The 19761-nt window shown below is 43.1% G+C and overlaps 1 protein-coding gene across 2 annotated transcripts in view; it reads right to left on the bottom strand.

The window, feature by feature from the left end:
* The window catches only part of RPN2 (ribophorin II), a 44805-nt gene that overhangs the window by 11082 nt on the left and 13962 nt on the right, over positions 1-19761 (bottom strand). For both annotated transcript variants that reach the window (XM_063145559.1, XM_063145560.1), the window contains exons 7-15: positions 18873-19049; positions 17153-17271; positions 16722-16827; positions 9393-9484; positions 7568-7682; positions 5487-5681; positions 3793-3879; positions 3049-3144; positions 2647-2722 (exon numbers count right to left, since the gene is read on the bottom strand). In XM_063145559.1, the coding sequence (XP_063001629.1) occupies positions 2647-2722; positions 3049-3144; positions 3793-3879; positions 5487-5681; positions 7568-7682; positions 9393-9484; positions 16722-16827; positions 17153-17271; positions 18873-19049 (1063 nt within the window). The remainder of the gene's footprint in view (positions 1-2646; positions 2723-3048; positions 3145-3792; positions 3880-5486; positions 5682-7567; positions 7683-9392; positions 9485-16721; positions 16828-17152; positions 17272-18872; positions 19050-19761) is intronic.

Below are 19761 nucleotides of genomic sequence, written 5' to 3'. Positions count from 1 at the left end.
CCAAGGTTACAAATGAAAGTTTGTCTTTTGCCATACTTATTGAAGCCCCAGAGTCCAAAAACCAAGGATTCATTGTCTCTTTGACTCTTGCTAGAAGACACTTCTTTGTTGATTCAGCTTCATTCATGTTGTTTTCTTCTCTCCACTTTGCTGTTGACTGCTTTTTCTTCTTGTTGTTGTTGCAATCCCGCCTTAAGTGTTCTGTGGAACCACAGTTAAAGCATTTCCTTGCCTTTAATGCAGCCACCACGTCAGAAGATTTATGGCTTTGTTGAAATTCAGCCACAGGATGTTTAAGGCTCTGTTGTTTTGAAGCTTGTCTTCTTTCATAGGTTTCCAGTAGTTTTCCAGCTACATACTCGAGGGTTAAATTTTTCTCCTCTTGACTTTCCATCATGGTGACAACCGCGTCGTACGATGAATCAAGACTTGACAAAATCACATAGACTTGGTGTATAGTTGTAAACTCCATCCCTCGTGCCCTGAGTTGATTGAAGATTTCTCTCATGCTTTTCAAATGGTTTGACATAGACTCCCCTGGTTTTAGCTTCATTCCATACAGCTTCCGGGTTAGAATTATTTTACTGCCCGCTGTTTCTCTTTGATATACAGCTTGTAGCGCATTCCAGCACTCTTTTGATGTATTCAAAAACTGAATGAAGGAAATTTGAGAGTCTTCCACAGCTAATGCAATAACTGCCATTGCTTTTGCATTGTCCTTAAACCATTTAGCATTCTGTGGATCTGCTCTATCTGGTGAATCCTCTGTGACTACATACCACAGTTCAGCCTGAATCAGATACATTTGCATTTTGTAAGACCATAATGCATAGTTAGAGTCATTCAGCTTTTCCAACAATTGATGCAAACCAGACATATTAGCTCCTGCCATTTCCTCTGCTTTAGGAATTGGTATCTCACCGTCCTCCTGCTCAGAGTCCTCCTCAGAGTCAGCCGACTGAGATTTTTCCTCACTTTGCAGCACTGGCTTTAGCTTGATGTCTTCCTTCATCAACAGTTTTCTGTTTTAGCAGACTCCTGGTTCTGATACTGCACCGTTCCCATCAAGTTCTGGTTCTTCTGCCTGGATTAGGCTGGCGTAGGCTGGTCTAGGCTAGACTGGACTTGACTGGGCCCATAACCTTTGTTGGGTTATTGTGCCAGAACTTTTCTCCTTCTGGAACTCTGTTTGTGCTCAGAAAAAAAACACACATCACGCAGGTCTTACACAGCAGAGCTGGTTTATTTCCTTCAGGCTTCTATGCAGCCCAGTTCAGATCAGCACACTGAGGCATACACAGAGAGCAGTGATCGGAGAGCAGTGATCAGCAAGCAGTGATCAGTTCCATTTTACACAAGTGAGAAACTATATACAGATCTACACAATTCTTATCTACATTACATACAGCTGTGATGAGGCTAACTTAGAATCTTGGCAAGGTTCCCAGAACAGCCTCTATCTCAAGGTAATTGCCCACAGATAGACTTTCTCTGTTTAACCCTGAGATAGCCATACACACACAATTTTAATGACTAAGCAAGTATTTCTTTTCATATACTTAACAATTGGTTCCATTGTCTTACTGCTCTAACAGTCAGGAGGTTTTTCCTGATGTCCAGCCAGAATCTGGCTTCCTGAAACTTGAGCCCATTATTCTGTGTCCGGCACTCTGAGATGATCGAGAAGAGATCCTGGCCCTCCTCTGTGTGACAACCTTTCAAGTATTTGAAGAGTGCTATCATGTCTCCTTTCAATCTTCTCTTCTCCAGGCTAAACATTCCCAGTTCTTTCAGGATGGGAGTCCGGAAGTCAGGTGGGGAGAGTTCTTCAGACACGTCTCCCCACTCAGACTCCTGCAACATCCCTAAAACGTCTTCCCAGGGGTCTCCAAGCAGTCGTAGAAGAGCAGCTACTTTTGCACCCTGTAGCAGTTCAAGAAGCTACTCACGCTCAAGAGGGGTGATTAGGGTGGAGGTAATCCCATGGTTAGGACTGTGTTTCCGTGCACATGTAGCAGGAGCACTCGGCGTGGTTCGCCTAACCACCCTTCCCCAGGTTGCATCTGAAGTGGGCCAATGTTTTGTGATGATAGTGGCACAGGTTTTCCATTTCATCAGGAAAACATGAAGCTATGCAGGATATTAAATAGTATTTCCAGGATTTCAAGGGAGTAGAGGATGGCTTCCAAGACACCAGGAAAATAAACTTAGGTATGTTTCTGTATCAGACAATTTAGTATTATAAAGGCAAAGCAACATGCTTCCAATTAAACATCAGAAGGTGCAAAGAGCCAATAGACTGCAGAGCAGTCCTGGCACTTAATGTAATCTCTCCCAGAAGGTTAAATAAAAGGACATAAAAAGGGATTCCACTAGCCCCTCTCATCAGAAGTGTTGTACATACCAAAGGGTAAACAACCCAAATGCAAACTCTGAACATTCTGTGCTACCTAAATGGAAGCAACAGAAGCCCCATCTAATGACAGCTGTTAAAACTGATGCGTTTGGCAATGAAAGATAGAATGGGGAAAAGAGAGGAATGTGGCACTATTATGTCCATTATAGTTAATAGGTTGCGAGCCCATTTGTCATCAGGCTTTTGCTGGCAAAGCCTACGTGAAAAATGTTAAGTGGGGAGGAACTTACTTGCATGACCCAGGTGAAAGATAATGGTGCTGGGAGCAAAGCTGAAGTTGGAAATGTTGGCTCCAATCTTTATCCACTGAAAAGTTAGAAAACATGCATTAGATAAAAAGGTGAGACCGAAACCTAGATCAGACTCACCCCATTTTTGGGAAATAAATAAAGGTGACAATCAAAATAGAAATTAGTGTGTGTGTGTGTGTGTGTGTGATATGTGTGCTATACACAAACACACACCTCAATCATATTACACAAATACTGGTACTGTTCCTTAGAAGTCTGTCCATGGTGTTGCATTGCACTTTACCTGTGATTTAATCTTTAGAGGTTGAGAAGATGGTAACCTCATACTATTCTGATTTCAGCACCGAATGGAAGCAATATATGGAGATATGAGAAACTTACCAGAATAAAGAGTAAAAGCAGTGGGGAGAGTATCATGGCTGTGAATGTGTTCGACACCACAGTGGGAGGCCTTTTCTCAGGTTCCCTGAACAGGTGCTATAGGAAGAGGAGAAACGTATCAGAAGAATAATTTATCTCAGCAGGCAGCCAGAAAAGCCTGGGTCAGGATATCCACCCATCATTTTATCACTCCAGACTCTACACTGTAGAATCTATACGTTTAATGTTTTAACAGCCATTTTTTCCTGCTCTTGTGGTTTTTCTTTGTGTGTCACATTCAGACAGCAAATTACTAGAAATCTTTCTACATGCAATCAATGCTAATTTTGGAAGCTGTCCAGAAGTGAGTGAGTGTGCTGCAAGACATTTTAAGGTACAAGCCAAAGAGAAAGCGCATGCATATGAACCCCAGTGGGATGGATTGGGGGAATACAACAACAATGTAACTATGTTGACTAAGTAACTTTAGTCTATAAGCATAGGAGGGTTGCTCAACGGACATATATTTGTAAAGCTAGAGGATGTCTAAAACGAACTGCCACAAAAATGGTCAAAGCAAAACATCCACGCCTTCCCCAATTTGGTAACCTCCAGATGCATTAAACTACAATTCTCATCATCCCCAGCCATTAGCCACATTGATAGGGCCTGATGGGAATTACAGTCCAAAACATCTGCGAGGTATCACATTGGAGAAAGCTGATATAGAGGAACACATCCATCTTATCATAATCTGGTCTGTACCTGAATCTCCGGCTTGGGAATGAAAAGGCTCTTTGATTGGACTGTAGATGGAGCATCTTCTTCTGGGAATTTGATGACAACATCCGCCTGAAGTGAATATTATAAGTAAATGGAACTGCTATATGGAGTTTGTGATTGATATAAATATCCCCGGACACAGAATACTAAACTAGTATAATTTCTTTAAAGGAACATTCCTCCACATCTCAAGAAGGTTTAATAACATTTTCATAAATAATGAGGACTAGGAGTTATCGATTCACCAAACTTAACCAATGTCAAGTTAAACTTTGTGCTAAAGTGCCAGTTAAAAACCACAAAAGATAAAAGTAAGTGCACCTGTACCTCTAATAGGCGATACTTCCATTACTATCAATAGGGCCAATAATCTAAAGTTGTGAAAAGAGGGGGAGGGGGAATCACTAGTTATTTTCTTCCCCTGAAAGCTGGAAAGCCACTGTATTTTCTGTATACCAAACCACACCAAACTAGAAAACCTGCTTCAAGCTATAATATTAGCGTTCTAGCTTATAATGAGTGTGGCAACCTCTCTCAGCTAAATAGGATTCACCCTGAGTGTTGGATCCAACCAGGCAAAAATTCATAATAAGGATTTGCACTGGGCAACGTTTCAAGCCTGAAGCTAACCCTCTTTCCTCTGGGAATGCCACAACTAGGATTGTTGCAAGCGTCCAATTGGGCCTGTGAGGCCAGGGGACCACCCCCGGCATCTGTCCCTTGCGGTCTCAGTCGGGCGCTCCAGCACCAAGCGCAGACCACTGCCAAGCGCTTGTGAGACCTCGGGCAAGCACTTAGCAGTCGCCCGCAGCCACTACCGAAATTGTCCTGTGGAAGGGGGAAATGTGCAATATCGGCAGCAGCTGAGGGCAGAACGCTTGCCGAGGCCTTGCAAGTGCTCAGTGGAGGCTTGCGTGGCCCGGCGAGTGGGGGACGGATGGCAAGGCAAGCGCCCCTCCCCACAGAGGCAGGCCATGTGCCATTTCGCCCACCCCTAATCATGACATCACTATTTGCCAAAAGTCTCAGGGCATTTGGGTAACAAAATGGATGTTATAGTACATAGTCAAAATACCTTAACATAAATGGAGTCACCCCTTAGCATGGTATTTATCTTTCTTACACCTGAGTTAGTTAAAGCATGGCAAAAAGAGTGTTGACTCCTTTGCACATAAAAAAGTAGCAAAAAGGTCAGGGTGCGACAGCTTTAACTTACAACAGCAATTGTAAGCAGAGGCCCATGGTTAATTTTGGGGATAAAGACAGTGACCTGATAGCAATGATAACTAATGCTACATTACTGCACTATTTGGCAGAGCCCATTTACAGCACAGTTAGTACACATTCCAATAAGGTAAGGACCAACACCAGCCTTATTCAATCTGGTACCCTCCAGATGGGTTAGACTACAATCTCCATCATCCCCAGCATGCATGGCCATTAAAAGCCCTAGTCCAACACAGGTAGAGAGCACCAGTTTGAGGCAGGCTGGATGGCATAATTTCGCCTCCCCTATGTAGGAAAAAGTATTAAATCCATTTTATTTGTCTCTAGGTCAAGCTGGTTCCTTGAAGTTACAACTGATGTAGTAATCCATCTCCCCTCTCACTGTAGTTACTTCTCTCTGGATAACACCGATATTGAAGGCAGGGCATGGTGCAACTGGAGCAACATACCACATTCCAGAGGATTGGGTTTTCCAGAGTAGCATCACCAATGATCAAGTAAAGAGTGTAGGTTCCAGAGGCTGAATCAAACTCGGTCTTTCTCTCTGAAGTGTCCAGCTCAAACTTGTAGATGTTTTTGCTGTCTGGTTCTGCAACGAACACCACCTCCTGCCCAGTCTTCTGATTGTGAAGCCGTACAAAGGTCTGAAGAAAGAAGTGATTAAAATTATTTTAGCGTCCACCATCACAAGGCTCTTTAATACCATCCTTATTTCAGCTGGCATAAAGGAGACAATGTGGAATATGTTTTACTGCTCAAGGAGAAATAGTGGGCCTGTTCAGATGTCACACAAAGCCGTGGTTAGGCCGCTAACCCTTTTACAACAAATGGTTAGTGAGCATGGTTAAACCGTGGTTATGCAGCCACCATGGCTAGGAATGGTTCAACAACCTGCTAAGTCATGGCTGGTTCACACTACATGCTAAGCCATTATGCTTAGCTAAAAATGCTTAGACACTGTGGCTTAGCACGTCATCTAAACAGGGTGAAAAAGATGTTTCTTTCAGAGTTTGGAATTAATTCTAAGGATCAATCATTTTCTGAATAATCTCGGCCCAGCTACTACACCAAACACACTGCAAATCATGCAAGGCTGAAGTGGGGAATGTTGAGAATCTTACTCTGTTTTACATTTTACTCTTTGAGTATCTTACTATTATAATTAGAAGGCAGACTATTATTACATGGCATCCACTTTTCTCAGGAGGAATTCATGAATTTGGCAGGAAACTAGATCCTCCTGATAGGCTCATTCTCAGAAAGTTTATTTGGATAACCAATTCTGAAATATATATCCCATATAAACATACATATGCACACCAAATATTAGGAACTGAGACAAATAAGCTATTAAACAAAGGCTGGCTTGTAAATTGCAAATTTTGGTGTGTGTGTGTGTGTGTGTGTGATTTGTATCCAGGATCAACATGAGCTTTTATTTATTTAAGATATTTCTTGGCCTCCTTTCAGGGCAGAAGCCTTCTCAAGACAGCATACAACAATTAAACACATAAAACCAACATAATATCAAGAGCAATAAAAGCACAACAGAGCAGTAAGAACACAATAAAACAGCAATAAAAACAACAACAGAATCAGCAATAAAAACAGAAACAACAACAGTCATATCAGGAGAAGGCCAGAGTAAAACAATGTGCTTCCAAGGCCTTCTTAAAAGCCTGCAATGATGGAGTATGGAGGACTTCCAATAGCACTACGTTTTATAGCAGTATGTGGGAAGGTCGAGCCATATCCCAGTGGTAAGCACATGAGTTGCATGTTCAGTCTCTAACATTTCCACTTAAAAGGATCCCAGGTAACATGGCTGGGTAAAGAGGAACACAGGAAGCTGCCTAATACTGAGACTGACCATGGGTCCATTTTGCTTAATATTATCTACCTCAACTGGCAATTACTCTCAGCCATCCCCAACCTGGTGACTAGATTTTTTTGGACTACAAATCCCAGCATTCCTCTTCATTGGCCAGGCTGCCCGGGGCTGGTGGGAGTTGGAGCACCAAAACATCTGGAGGACACGAGGTTGGGAAAGGCTGTTCTAAGGTCTCAAGTAGAGATCCTTTCCCAGTTCTTCTAGCTCAGACCCTTTAACTGGAGATATTGGGGATACAACCTGGGACTTTTCGTATGCAAAATATATGCTCTACCATGCACCCCTTCCCTACAGAGTTCTCTTCCTGAGACCTTGGAGAGCTCCCACCTGCAAAAGCAGACAGCAGCAAGTTAGCTGAATGAATGGTCTGACTTGGTATCTGTATGTGGACATGTACATTTATCTATTATTCTTGTTTTCCCCCTCAATGATCTCATGCTTTTAAGACTTGGATCTAAGAAACTGCAGATAATATAGTGCTATTTCTATCTCAAAACAATTTGGGGCGAGTAACACATTCATCTCTAGTATTCCCGCCATCATCCAATCAGACTGAAACATTCAGATAGGTTTTCCCTTGCCAGAGATGTCCTTTGGTTGCTACCCACAGTGACAAAATAATGACATGGATAGACTAACCTGATGAGGGATGAGTTCTGCTCCAGTGTTCACATCAACCAGCTGGAAGGACAAGGCAAAATTCTGATGGCTGTCAGCAGTGAAGGCTCCTTTGGCTTTGGCTGGGTAAGTGACTCTGAATGAAGAAAAGTGAACTGCCACTTAGAAGAGAAAAGAAGTGAACTGCTGCTGAGGAAGTCAGATCGGTCCTTCCAACCCCACTCATTGCTCACTTTTTGCTGCCAGCATACTAATAGCTAAGTGAATTGGAAAGTCTGAGACCAGGCCTCTGCCAATCCTGTAAAGCAGGGATGGGCAGAAAGTAGATCAGGATCTACTGAGAGATCTCTGGGTGAGATGCAGTAGATAGGCAAAGGCTTCTGACTCTCAATGATCTAATAATAGCAACAGCTAAAATGTTTTCCCCCTACTCCAAATTAGGTTGCTACAACAGAATGCTTAAGGGAAACCCAGGGGTGGATGTGTGTGTGAAAGGACTTGTAAGCTTGTTACTGCTACTGATCACAAATTCCTAGGGCAAGCATGTGCTCAGAAGCACCCTGATTCTTAATTCTTAAATACATGCCTGCCCACTGAGCTCTGAGCTCCAGCTGGTGGACCTCAGAGTTCTCGTAAAAAAACAACACGCAGTAGATATGACAAGCATGAAGTCTGTTCACCCCTGCAGAGAAGGAGATGAAAACTACAAGGAAAAAGTTTTGTTTGGGGCAGATTTTGTTCCCTCCTGAAGCCAACCATGAAGAGGCTGGTTGTGCTGCTGCTCCTCCACCCCCATCTACTAGAAAGGCATGGGTGGTGGAGAACACTTTTGTTTTCAGGGGTGCAACATTTTGTGTCTGTGCAAATGTTAGGAGGGAGGAAAAGAGGCCTGGGTTCACCAGTGAAATATTGTTTTTTTACCAGAACGTTATGTAAGACCCAGTAAGTTTTGCCAGAACGTTATGTAAGACCCAGTAAGACCCAAAGGCACAGTTACAAGATGGGGGACACTTGGCTCAGCAATACTACAAACGAGAAGGATCTTGGAATTGTTGTAGATCGCAAGCTGAATATGAGCCAACAGTGCGATATGGCTGCAAGAAAGGCCAATGCTATTTTGGGCTGCATTGATAGAAGTATAGCTTCCAAATCACGTGAGGTACTATTCACTATTCGGCCCTGGTTAGGCCTCATCTAGAGTATTGCGTCCAGTTCTGGGCTCCACAATTCACGCAGACAAGCTGGAGTGTGTTCAGAGGAATGGATGATCAGGGGTCTGGAAACAAAGCCCTATGAAGAGAGACTGAAAGAACTGGGCATGTTGAGCCTGGAGAAGAGAAGATTGAGGGGAGACATGATAGCACTCTTCAAATACTTAAAAGGTTGTCACACAGAGGAGGGCCAGGATCTCTTCTCAATCCTCCCAGAGTGCAGGACACGGAATAATGGACTCAAGTTAAAGGAAGCCAGATTCCAGCTGGACATCAGGAAAAACTTCCTGACTGTTAGAGCAGTACGACAATGGAATCAGTTACCTAAGGAGGTTGTGGGCTCTCCCACACTAGAGGCCTTCAAGAGGGAGCTGGACAAGCATCTGTCAGGGATGCTTTAGGGTGGATTCCTGCATTGAGCAGGGGTTGGACTCGATGGCCTTGTAGGCCCCTTCCAACTCTGCTATTCTATGATTCTATTTGTCCATCTGCCTACCAAAAAACAAAGAACCCGAGTACTTCAGAAATTAGCTAAGGAACTTAGGCAGAGCTCAATTTGTGGTAGGACTTTTCAAGGCTCAGCACTGGGATCAGTTTTTATTATATGTAAAGTAATAAAACTGATTGTATGTTACCTGGTTGTTTTCGGTGCAATGCTCTGATCTTTATCCACAGTAAAGAGATCCACATTTGTAATGCCAACTTCTGTTGAGACCTTGACTTTCAACTGCAAACAAGTACAAAATCAAAAGACTATGAGGCCCATGGATGGTCCGGTGCGGAATGCTGAGACTGTATTTCCCTCCACCTTCCCTCCAAGGAGCTCAAGATAGCATACCTGGTTCTCCACTCCCCACCCCTTATTTTATCCTCACAAAAACCCTGCAAGCAAGGTTAGGCTGAGAGAGAGAGAGAGAGAGAGAGAGAGAGAGGTGTCACTCAGTAAGTAAAACTCTTCTTATAAACTTTATAGGGATTTGGGACCAGGATTTTCCTGGCCTAAATCCCACACTTCAGCCATTATCACCACACTGGCTTTCTGAGGATACAATTACATTCTATTCTTTTCTTTTCTGGAAGGTATATGTGTGCAACTTCCTTACATTGTCACCTCTTCCATACAGCTCCTAACACACTGTTGTACAATCACATAGAACTATTCAGGAGTATGGCTGACCTTTGTGTTAGATGTGTACTGGCTTACATATACTTAGCAATTTAGACGTGCTCCCCGAACATGTGCAGGATTTTTAAACTTTGAGTCACTAAGCACTACAAAAAACAGGCACGTTGGTATTAGAGGAATCAAGAAACTGGAGAAAAGATTTTTAAGGAATATTAATTGTTTACCAGGATGAAAACATAAGAGAATCAATTCATTTTAAAAGGTTTAAACGAAAACCAGCATTTATCGGGTTAATAATAAAAGCGCAAAATACTATTTATTTATTTATTTATTTATTTATTTATTACATTTTTATACCGCCCAATAGCCGAAGCTCTCTGGGCGGTTCACAAAAATTAAAACCACAGTAAAACACCCAACAGTTTAAAACACAATTACGAAATACAGTATAAAAAGCGCAACCAGGATAAAACCACACAGCAAAGTTGATATAGGATTAAAATACAGAGTTAAAACAGTAAAATTTAAATTTAAGTTAAAATTAAGTGTTAAAATACTGAGTGAATAAAAAGGTCTTCAGCTGGCGACGAAAGCAGTACAGTGTAGGCGCCAAGCGGACCTCTCTGGGGAGCTCGTTCCACAACCGGGGTGCCACAGCGGAGAAAGCCCTCCTCCTAGTAGCCACCTGCCTCACTTCCTTTGGCAGGGGCTCATGGAGAAGGCCCCCTGTAGATGATCTTAAGGTCCGGGTAGGTACATATGGGAGGAGGCGTTCCTTCAGATAACCTGGCCCCAAACCGTTTAGGGCTTTAAATGTTAATACCAGCACTTTGAATTGGGCCCGGACCTGGACTGGCAGCCAGTGAAGTTGTAAAAGGACTGGCGTAATGTGATCTCGCCGGCCAGTCCCTGTTAATAACCTTGCTGCCCTGTTTTGCACCAGTTGAAGTTTCCGGACCGTTTTCAAAGGCAGCCCCACGTATAACGCATTGCAGTAATCCAAACGAGAGGTTATCAGAGCATGGATAACTGTAGCTAAGCTATCTCTGTCCAGATAAGGGCACAGCTGGTATATCAGCCTGAGCTGATAAAAGGTGCTCTTTGCCACTGAGTTCACCTGTGCCTCAAGTGACAGTTCTGGATCCAAGAGCACCCCCAAACTACGGACCCGATCCTTTAGGGGGAGTGCAACCCCGTCCAGGACAGGGCAAACATCACCTCGCCGGACAGAAGAACCACCCGCTAACAGTACCTCCGTCTTGTCTGGATTGAGTCTCAGTTTATTAGCCCTCATCCAGTCCATTACCGTGCCCAGACACTGGTTCAGAACAGCCACTGCCTCACCTGGGTTTGATGAAAAGGAAAGGTAGAGCTGGGTATCATCCGCATATTGATGACACCTCAGTCCACATCTCCGGATAACCTCCCCCAGCGGCTTCATGTATATGTTAAACAGCATAGGGGATAAGATAGAGCCCTGTGGAACCCCATGGCTTAGGAGCCACGGCACAGAGCAGTAATCCCCCAGCACCACCTTCTGGAATCGGCCATCCAAGTAGGAGCGGAACCACTGCAACGCAGTACCTCCAACTCCCAGCTCAGACAACCTATCCAGAAGGATACCATGGTCGATGGTATCGAAGGCCGCTGAGAGGTCCAGGAGAACCAACAGGGTCGCACTCCCCCTGTCTCTCTCCCGACAGAGGTCATCCCACAGGGCGACCAAGGCAGTTTCCGTTCCAAAACCAGGCCTGAAGCCCGATTGAAATGGATCTAGATAATCCGTTTCATTCAAGAGTGCCTGGAGTTGTCCTGCAACCACCCGCTCAAGCACCTTGCCCAGGAAAGGGATATTAGCCACCGGCCTATAGTTGTTAACATCCTCCAGGTCCAGATTAGGCTTCTTCAGGAGTGGTCTAATTACCGCCTCTTTTAAAGAGGCCGGCACCACTCCCTCTCTCAAGGAGGCATTTACAACCTCCTGGACCCAGCCGGCGATCCCCTCCTTATTTGATGTAATGAGCCATGAGGGGCAAGGGTCAAGCACACAGGTGGTCGACCGGACTTGGCCAAGCACCTTGTCCACATCCTCGGGCCTCACTAACTGAAACTCATCCAATAAAACTGAACCGGACGGCGCTCTGAACACCTCTACTAGTGGAGCTGCATTAAGTGTGGTGTCCAATTCATGACGAATCTGAGCGACTTTATCTTCAAAGTGCCGTGCAAATTTGTCACAGCGTGCTACCGAGGGTTCCACCATCTCTCGCCCTGGCCCAGAGTGTAACAGGCCGCGAACCACCCGGAAAAGCTCCGCCGGACGACACTGAGAAGACGCAATGCTGGTGGAAAAGAACTGCCTCTTTGCCACCCTCACCGCCACAGAGTAGGCTCGATAGTGAGCTCTAACCCGTGTTCGATCAGACCCAGCACGAGTCTTCCTCCACCTGCGTTCTAGCCGTCTCCCCTCTTGCTTCATCGCCCTCAGCTCAGGTGTATACCAAGGAGCTGACCGGGCTCTGCTCAGAGGGAGAGGACGCTTGGGCGCGATCGTGTCAACCGCCCGAGTCATCTCTGCATTCCACAGAGCGACCTGGGCTTCGACAGGAGCACCGGCCATACTAAAAACATCATTATGATTATTATTATGATTTCCATACTGCCCCATAGCAGAAGCTCTCTGGGCGGTTCACAATTCATAAAAATACAAAATACAAAAACTAAATACAATAAAATGTGAAATAATGGCTAACAGAAAACTAAAATATGTGCTGTATAATTTCTTAGTCAGTGCGTTTGTGACTATCCAAATATAGAAGAAGAGAAGGGTGATGGACTGAGTTATGACCCAACTGAAGAATCTCTGGGTGTTGTTGAAATGAGTCTTGGCAGTGGAGTTAAGAGTGGATTTGGCATATCTAGGAACTGGAAGGTGCAGGGAAACTATCATATTGAAGAGTGGTATAAGGAAATATGGGATATAGCTATTAATGATAAACTGACATGTAATATAAGGTTAAGAAAAGGTATAACAAATGTAAATGAATTTGAGGGAATTTGGAAACAGTTCCTAGAATATGTATTCTCTAAGGGGGGTGGAAAACCACCACCAGAAGAAACAATGAGATTTTGGAAGCAGGAATAGATCCCGAAGGGTGGAGGGGTGCATTTATGATATGTTATGTGATTATGTAAAATTAGATAAGTATAATCTGGAATTATAAGCAATTTATGTGTTTTTTTATGTGTTAATTGTATTATGTGGTTGTATTTTAAGATGTGAAATTATTAATAAAAATTATTAAAAAAAAGAAGAAAAAGAGTGGATTTGGGGTGGAGGGGAGAGAAAAATCATAAATGAGAAGCCAAAAAGGGAGAGTTTTGAGGTTGGAGGGAAAGGTGTTTGTGAGTATATGAGGAAGGTTAAGTCACAGCAAGGAAGGAAATGCAGGGCAGAAATGACTGACAGCAGTTTCTCAGGGAATTCAGATTCACTGAACGCATATGTATTCAAATCCGAGTAAGACCATTCATTCTCCAACTACTGAGAAGAGGAATGCTGCCCGAATGTTTTCAAAGAGCTACAAACCAACCTCAGCCATAACTAATACATTTTCAAATAGCCCCAAGCCCCCAATGATTAGTTTTAAAAACACCCTCTACCTTGGTGTTCAAAAATGCAACCACTCCCCAAAGGCAGGTATTGTGGATGGAAGAGAGAAAAAGAGGTTTTAAATAGCCAGGTCTCTCTAGAGCCAACATACGTGTTTTTGAACCTTTGAAATGGAGGGCTTTTCCTTTGCCCTGTGGAGGCTGAAATGGAGCCCTCTGATTTCAGTCCTATTCTGGCACAATATCAGGGTTTAGGCATTTGGTAACACTCATGGCTGCTACAGCATGGTTTCTCTGGAGTGTGTGTGAATGCATAAATCTCTGTCCCTCTCTCAATCATGCACACACACACACAGGCAATGTAGCCTTTCTGCTTATCACACCAACCTCAAGTTTAGACCATAATTGTCAAAAATTCTGGTGCACTAAGTAGAATTAATGCTAATGACAACCTTTAAAAAGCAGCCCCTCTGACAGCTTTCCTCAGTAACAACATGTCTTATTATTAGGCTGTGTTCATATGAAGCCATCAGCATTAATGCACTGCCACTAGCACTCGCTTCTGCTTCCAGAGTGTTTAAACAGCACCATCAATCCCTTTCTGATGCTCTAAGGGAGATTATTATTCCAATTACCACATTGATTTTGATATGTATGGCAGAGGTCAGCACTTGTAAACAAGTGCCTCCTTCTAGCTGTTCCACAATGAGTGAGCAGGAAGACTTAAATGCTAATTTTTCAATTAAGTAGGCAACTAAGGATAAAAAAATAACAAGGAGAGTAAACAGCACTTGAAAACACACACACACACACACACACACACCAAAATTGCTTCCAGTTGCAACTACTATTTTGGCCTTGGGAATGACTTTAAAAAGAGAAACTCGAGAAAAATAAAAAGTGAAAATAGCATGAGAAAAAATTCCAAAATCCAGTTACTGTGCTGGAAACAACGAGAAGTCATAAAATAGTGAGCAAGCTACACAATATATTTATGTTTCCTACCATCTACACAGAAATTTCTTATTTGAAGCTGAAACAAGAACCAACAGCTAATAAACGGAATATACATTTTTGTTCAGTACCTGAATCACTAAAACCTCAATAGGAAGTAAAAATCCCTAATGATCCATTTTACCTCCTCTCTATATTCTCTGGATTGTTATATAAATGGCGGTTTTGTATTCTGCATGCTGGCCTTTAAACATGCTTAATGGAATTTTTTCTAGCAACCATGAAGTACAATCATAATCCTGAATATAGTTCTACACCTATTTCCTTGTACAAGATGAGATAGGTGCTGTAGAGAACACAGAGGTAATGATCGATTCTAAGCTCTCAGAGCAGAACTAAATAATAAGATGGCGTGGTGGAAGGATGTCATAATCAGGTCTTTCAGTGAGGGCAAACATGTAACATAGAGCGAGGCTACCTGTTAGCAGACAGAACAAGATACAGACAGCCTTTGCAGAAGAGGGAGTTGGCCTGCTAGAAAAGATTGGTTGGCAATCTGAGAGATGACAAATGCCATTTGAATTGAACCATTGTTTGCTAAGTTACCAGGCAGTTTCTCTAACCAGCAGCAGCTCTATTCCATTTTTGGGCAAGGTATTGGAGCGTGTAGTGGCCTCCCAACTCCAGGGATTACTGGATGACATGGATTATCTAGATCCATTTCGATCTGGTTATGGGACAAAAACAGCTTTGGTCGCCTTGGTGGATGACCTATGCTGGGAATTCGACAGGGGGAGTGTGTCCCTGTTGGTTCGGCTAGACCTCAGCAGTGTTCTAAACCATCAACCATGGTATCCTTCTTGGCCGCCTTGCTGGGATGGGACTTGGAGACACTGTTTTACAGTGGCTCTATTCCTTCTTGAAAGGGCAGACCCAGAAGATGGTGCTGGGGGACTCCTGTTTGACTTCTTGGCCATTGGCCTGTGGTGTCCCTCAGGGTTTGGAAACCGTTGTTTGGAGCTTTGTCTGGAGCTTTGGGGTGCGGTGCCACCAGTATGCTGATGACACCCAACTCTACTATTCCTTTCCACCCAATTCCAAGGAAGCTGTTTCCATGCTAAACCAGTGTCTTTCAGCAGAAATGGATAAGGGCAAACAAACTGAAACTTAATCCAGACAAGTCAGAGGTGCTCCTGGTCATCGAAAGGCAGATTCAGCTTGTGTTGGGTGGGGTTACACTCCCCCTAAAAACACAGGTCCACAGCTTGGGTGTACTTCCGGATTCAGCCCTGAGCCCGGGTGCCCAGGTTTCAGCGGTGGTCAGGAGTGCATTTGCACAGTTAAAGCTAGTACACCAGCTGTGTCTGCTCCTAGAGATGTCAGACCTGGCCATGGTGACACATGCCGTAGTTACATCCCAATTGGATTACTGTAATGTGCTCTATGTGAGGCTGGTTCAAAGAGCTGCAGCTAGAGTGTTGACTGGGGCTAGTTACTGGGAGCATTCAACTCCCCTGTTAGAACAGCTCCACTGGCTCCAGTTTGTTTCCAGGGACAATTCAAAGTGCTGGTTATAACCTATAAAGCCCTATACATCTCAGGTCCAGGTTATCTGAAAGACTGGATTTCCCCTTACAAGCCTGCCTGTGCTTTAAGATCTTCTGGGGAAGCCTTTCTCTCAGTCCCATCAGCATCACAGGAAAGAAACTGCAAGATCTAGGGTTTTCTGTATAAGCTAATTCTTTCTGCTCTAGTGAAGGGCCTGGGCCAGCAGCTCACTATTCAGAATCTTCCTTGTTCTGCTCTAACACTGCTTGGTTCCAGCAAAACCCACAAAATCCGTACAGTGGTACAAGAAAAGAAGTTTCTTAGCTTTAATTATTTTCCTCCTTATAATGGGGTTGCAGTCTGAGCCAGACACCGGTAAAGTGCTTGGCCATCTGGTATGAAGGGGGTGTTGGCTGGGGTGTAGTGGCCCACTTATGGAAAACTCTTCCCAAAGAGACTTGCTTGGCACCCACTCTGATCTCATTTTAGTGCCAGACGAAGAGCACCCCACTTTTTTAAAAAAAATCTCAGCCTTTTAAATCCATGACACAGTTTTTTTTAAAAAAAAATGCCACCATTTTATTCTGCTGTTTGTTATTGTTTAAGATTTTCTTTGTAAGTCATCCTGAAAAATGTTTTCACATTGAATGTTTCAAGTTAACAGTAACCAAAGCGGCTCCAATGAACAATGCAAACTCAAAAAGCATTCAAAACATATACCCACCTCAACTTTGTTTGCAATAAATCGACTATCCCCATCAATGTTGACTGCAAAATCGTAATAGCCGCTGGCAGGCTTGACACTCATGAAATTCAGCTCAAAGACATCTCTGTTAATAAAAACACAGCCATAAAATCGTAGGAAGTTGGAGCCCATATTTTGGGCTCATAACACCCCCAAAAGCAAGGCAATGGAAAGAGCAAGGCACCATTTAGTGAGGAAAGCTACATGGATTCAAATATCATTACCAAAAAGTTATGGCCACCAGCTACATATATGTTGGACTTGAGGCTGTGTGTATTTTGAATCTGCCTCATTCCTTCCAAGTTCTTGCTAGGATATCTCAAATTCTAGATTCAGAACAGAGGTTCACCTTCGTATACACCAAAATAAAGATAATGAAGCAAAGAAACAAACAAACAACTTCTCCTTACCCGGACAGGGCAAAGGCAGACTGCTGAAGAACAGTGGCTTTCGTAGCGACAGATTTCGCATGATCCAAGTTCACACTTGCCTGAGTCAGAGGCTGCGACATAACATTTGTCACATGGAGCTAGAGGGTGAGAAAGTTTTGTAAGCTCACATTATTTTTGTCACTGCAGCAACATCTGAAGGCTATCAGCTAGATAGTAAACTCTAGGATGAGACAAATCCAGGTGAATAGATCTCACATTTGGAATACTCTGACCCCTAAAATTGTTCTCTGCGTGCATCTGTCATAAACTGATATCTTCTAATTAGTTTCCTAATACAAATGTTGTTGGCATTTCAATTTATACTCAGAGTTGTTTGCATTTTAAAACAGCCCCCTCCCTCTTTATCCCATTTCCCCATAATCTTCCTTAAGACAAGATACATTATAAACATCTGATACCCTTTAACACAGCTTACACTCCAAATACCTAAATATATTCCCCATATACTTTTGCTCCTTTCACTGTGTCCATGTGAGTCTTGTCCCCCAACACTGCTCAGATCCATCCTCTCAACCTAATCCTCCCTTTGCCCCCACAAACCCACATCTCTTCCCACTGATCTTTTATCAGCCAGTCATCTAGCTTTCACCTGCTGAAAAGTCTTCTCCCTGACAAAAACAACGTCTCTGTGACAGTGTGTACTTGTGAATAGGGATGAATGGGAAAATTCTTTCACTTCATCCAGTTTGCACCTTACATATTCAATATGGACTTGCATGCAATCTGTGGTTGAAGTCCATACATTTCAAAGCCTGCAGTGTGATTTGCGCCCCTCCGCAAATGCGTTCAACAGCATGCATACATTAGGAAAATATGCATGAAAAATGCATATGTTTGAAAATGCACAGAAAGACACGTTAATCAATGAGGGAAGATGTGCACGATTGATGCGTACATTTAGAAAAATACGGACTTTCATGCAAAAAGATAAAAACAAAGCTTGCAATCTGATACAGATTGCAACACATGTATTACTAGATGGTACAGACTTTATTATAGAGCATGGCCATCTGTGAAGGGGCTAGTGTTTTACATTTCAATTTGAATTGTGCAGCTACAGCCATTTCTGGTCCCTGGAATACTTTCTGGAAAAGATCATAGAATCATAGAATAGCAGAGTTGGAAGGGGCCTACAAGGCCATCGAGTCCAACCCACTGCTCAATGCAGGAATCCACCCTAAAGCATCCCTGACAGATGCTTGTCCAGCTGCCTCTTGAAGGCCTCTAGTGTGGGAGAGCCCACAACCTCCCTAGGTAACTGATTCCATTGTTGCACTGCTCCAACAGTCAGGAAGTTTTTCCTGATGTCCAGCTGGAATCTGGCTTCCTTTAACTTGAGTCCATTATTCCGTGTCCTGCACTCTGGGAGGATCGAGAAGAGATCCTGGCCCTCCTCTGTGTGACAACCTTTCAAGTATTTGAAGACTGCTATCATGTCTCCCCTCAATCTTCTCTTCTCCAGGCTAAACATGCCCAGTTCTTTCAGTCTCTCTTCATAGGGCTTTGTTTCCAGACCCCTGATCATCCTGGTTGCCCTCCTCTGAACAGATACAGGCTACAGGCTACGCCTAGTTTAAATTAAAGTTTTAGCACTATCTTCCCTAGGCAGATGTTAAATCAGCCATAGGGGATTAGAGGTCAAATCATTAAAAATAATAATCAAAGAGTGGCAACTCACCTTGAGTATGGGCTGATGGTGAGAGACAGCAGAAGCCCCCTCAGGGACTGCAATGACTGGCAAATGATAATTATTCTGGGACAGGGAAGCTGCAGCGCATGCCACACTGAACGCTTCCGAAAGTGTCTCAAAGTTCTTCTTGCTGAAAATTGCATTGACTAGCTGGATGATCTGATCCTGAAAAGAGAAGACAACGTACAAAATAAGACCCAGGCAAGATACATTCTCTTTGGCTAAAATGTGATAGAAAGAATACATCACGACCACCTCTGTTTCATATGTAATGCCAAAGTTCCACACCTTACTAGGAATTCGGATTCTGCCCAAAGGTGTCTCAAAAACTGACATACCTGTTCTTTGTAAAATGCCATGTGCATGGATGACACTAAATAAAAATTAAAAGGCACAGCTCCAATCAGTTAAAAATAAACATAAATAATCCATTATTTTAATATTTGAAGGAAAATAAAATGTAGACACAAAGCTTCACAGTTCCTGACAACATAATTTATAATCCACACTGAACAATTACCTTTAATTGAACCAATTCTAGAGTTTGCCTGTTTAGTTGGGTTTTTTTAAAAAAAACATTTGATGCAAGACAGTCTGAAATATGTCACCTTAGATTTACCTGAATAACAGTGTCAAACACAATGGAATAAAAAGCGTTTCCACATCAAGTTTGTTTTGCAGTAATACTCTTAAAACGGGGCAGTGAACGCTCTCATGCATAACCTGGGGCTTTTCCAGTCCATTATCATTTCTATTACTAATTAGAAATGTTAGGCATTAATTATATTTTCAGTTCAGAGAAATACAGTTTGTCTGTTAGGAACTTAGCCTACAGAAGACGAAGAAAAAAAAGGTCTCAGTGGATGACACATAAAAG

The sequence above is a fragment of the Elgaria multicarinata genome, chromosome 1, assembly GCF_023053635.1.
Source record: "Elgaria multicarinata webbii isolate HBS135686 ecotype San Diego chromosome 1, rElgMul1.1.pri, whole genome shotgun sequence".
In the NCBI taxonomy this organism is placed as follows: domain Eukaryota; kingdom Metazoa; phylum Chordata; class Lepidosauria; order Squamata; family Anguidae; genus Elgaria; species Elgaria multicarinata.
This window is presented reverse-complemented; position numbering and strand designations above follow the sequence as displayed.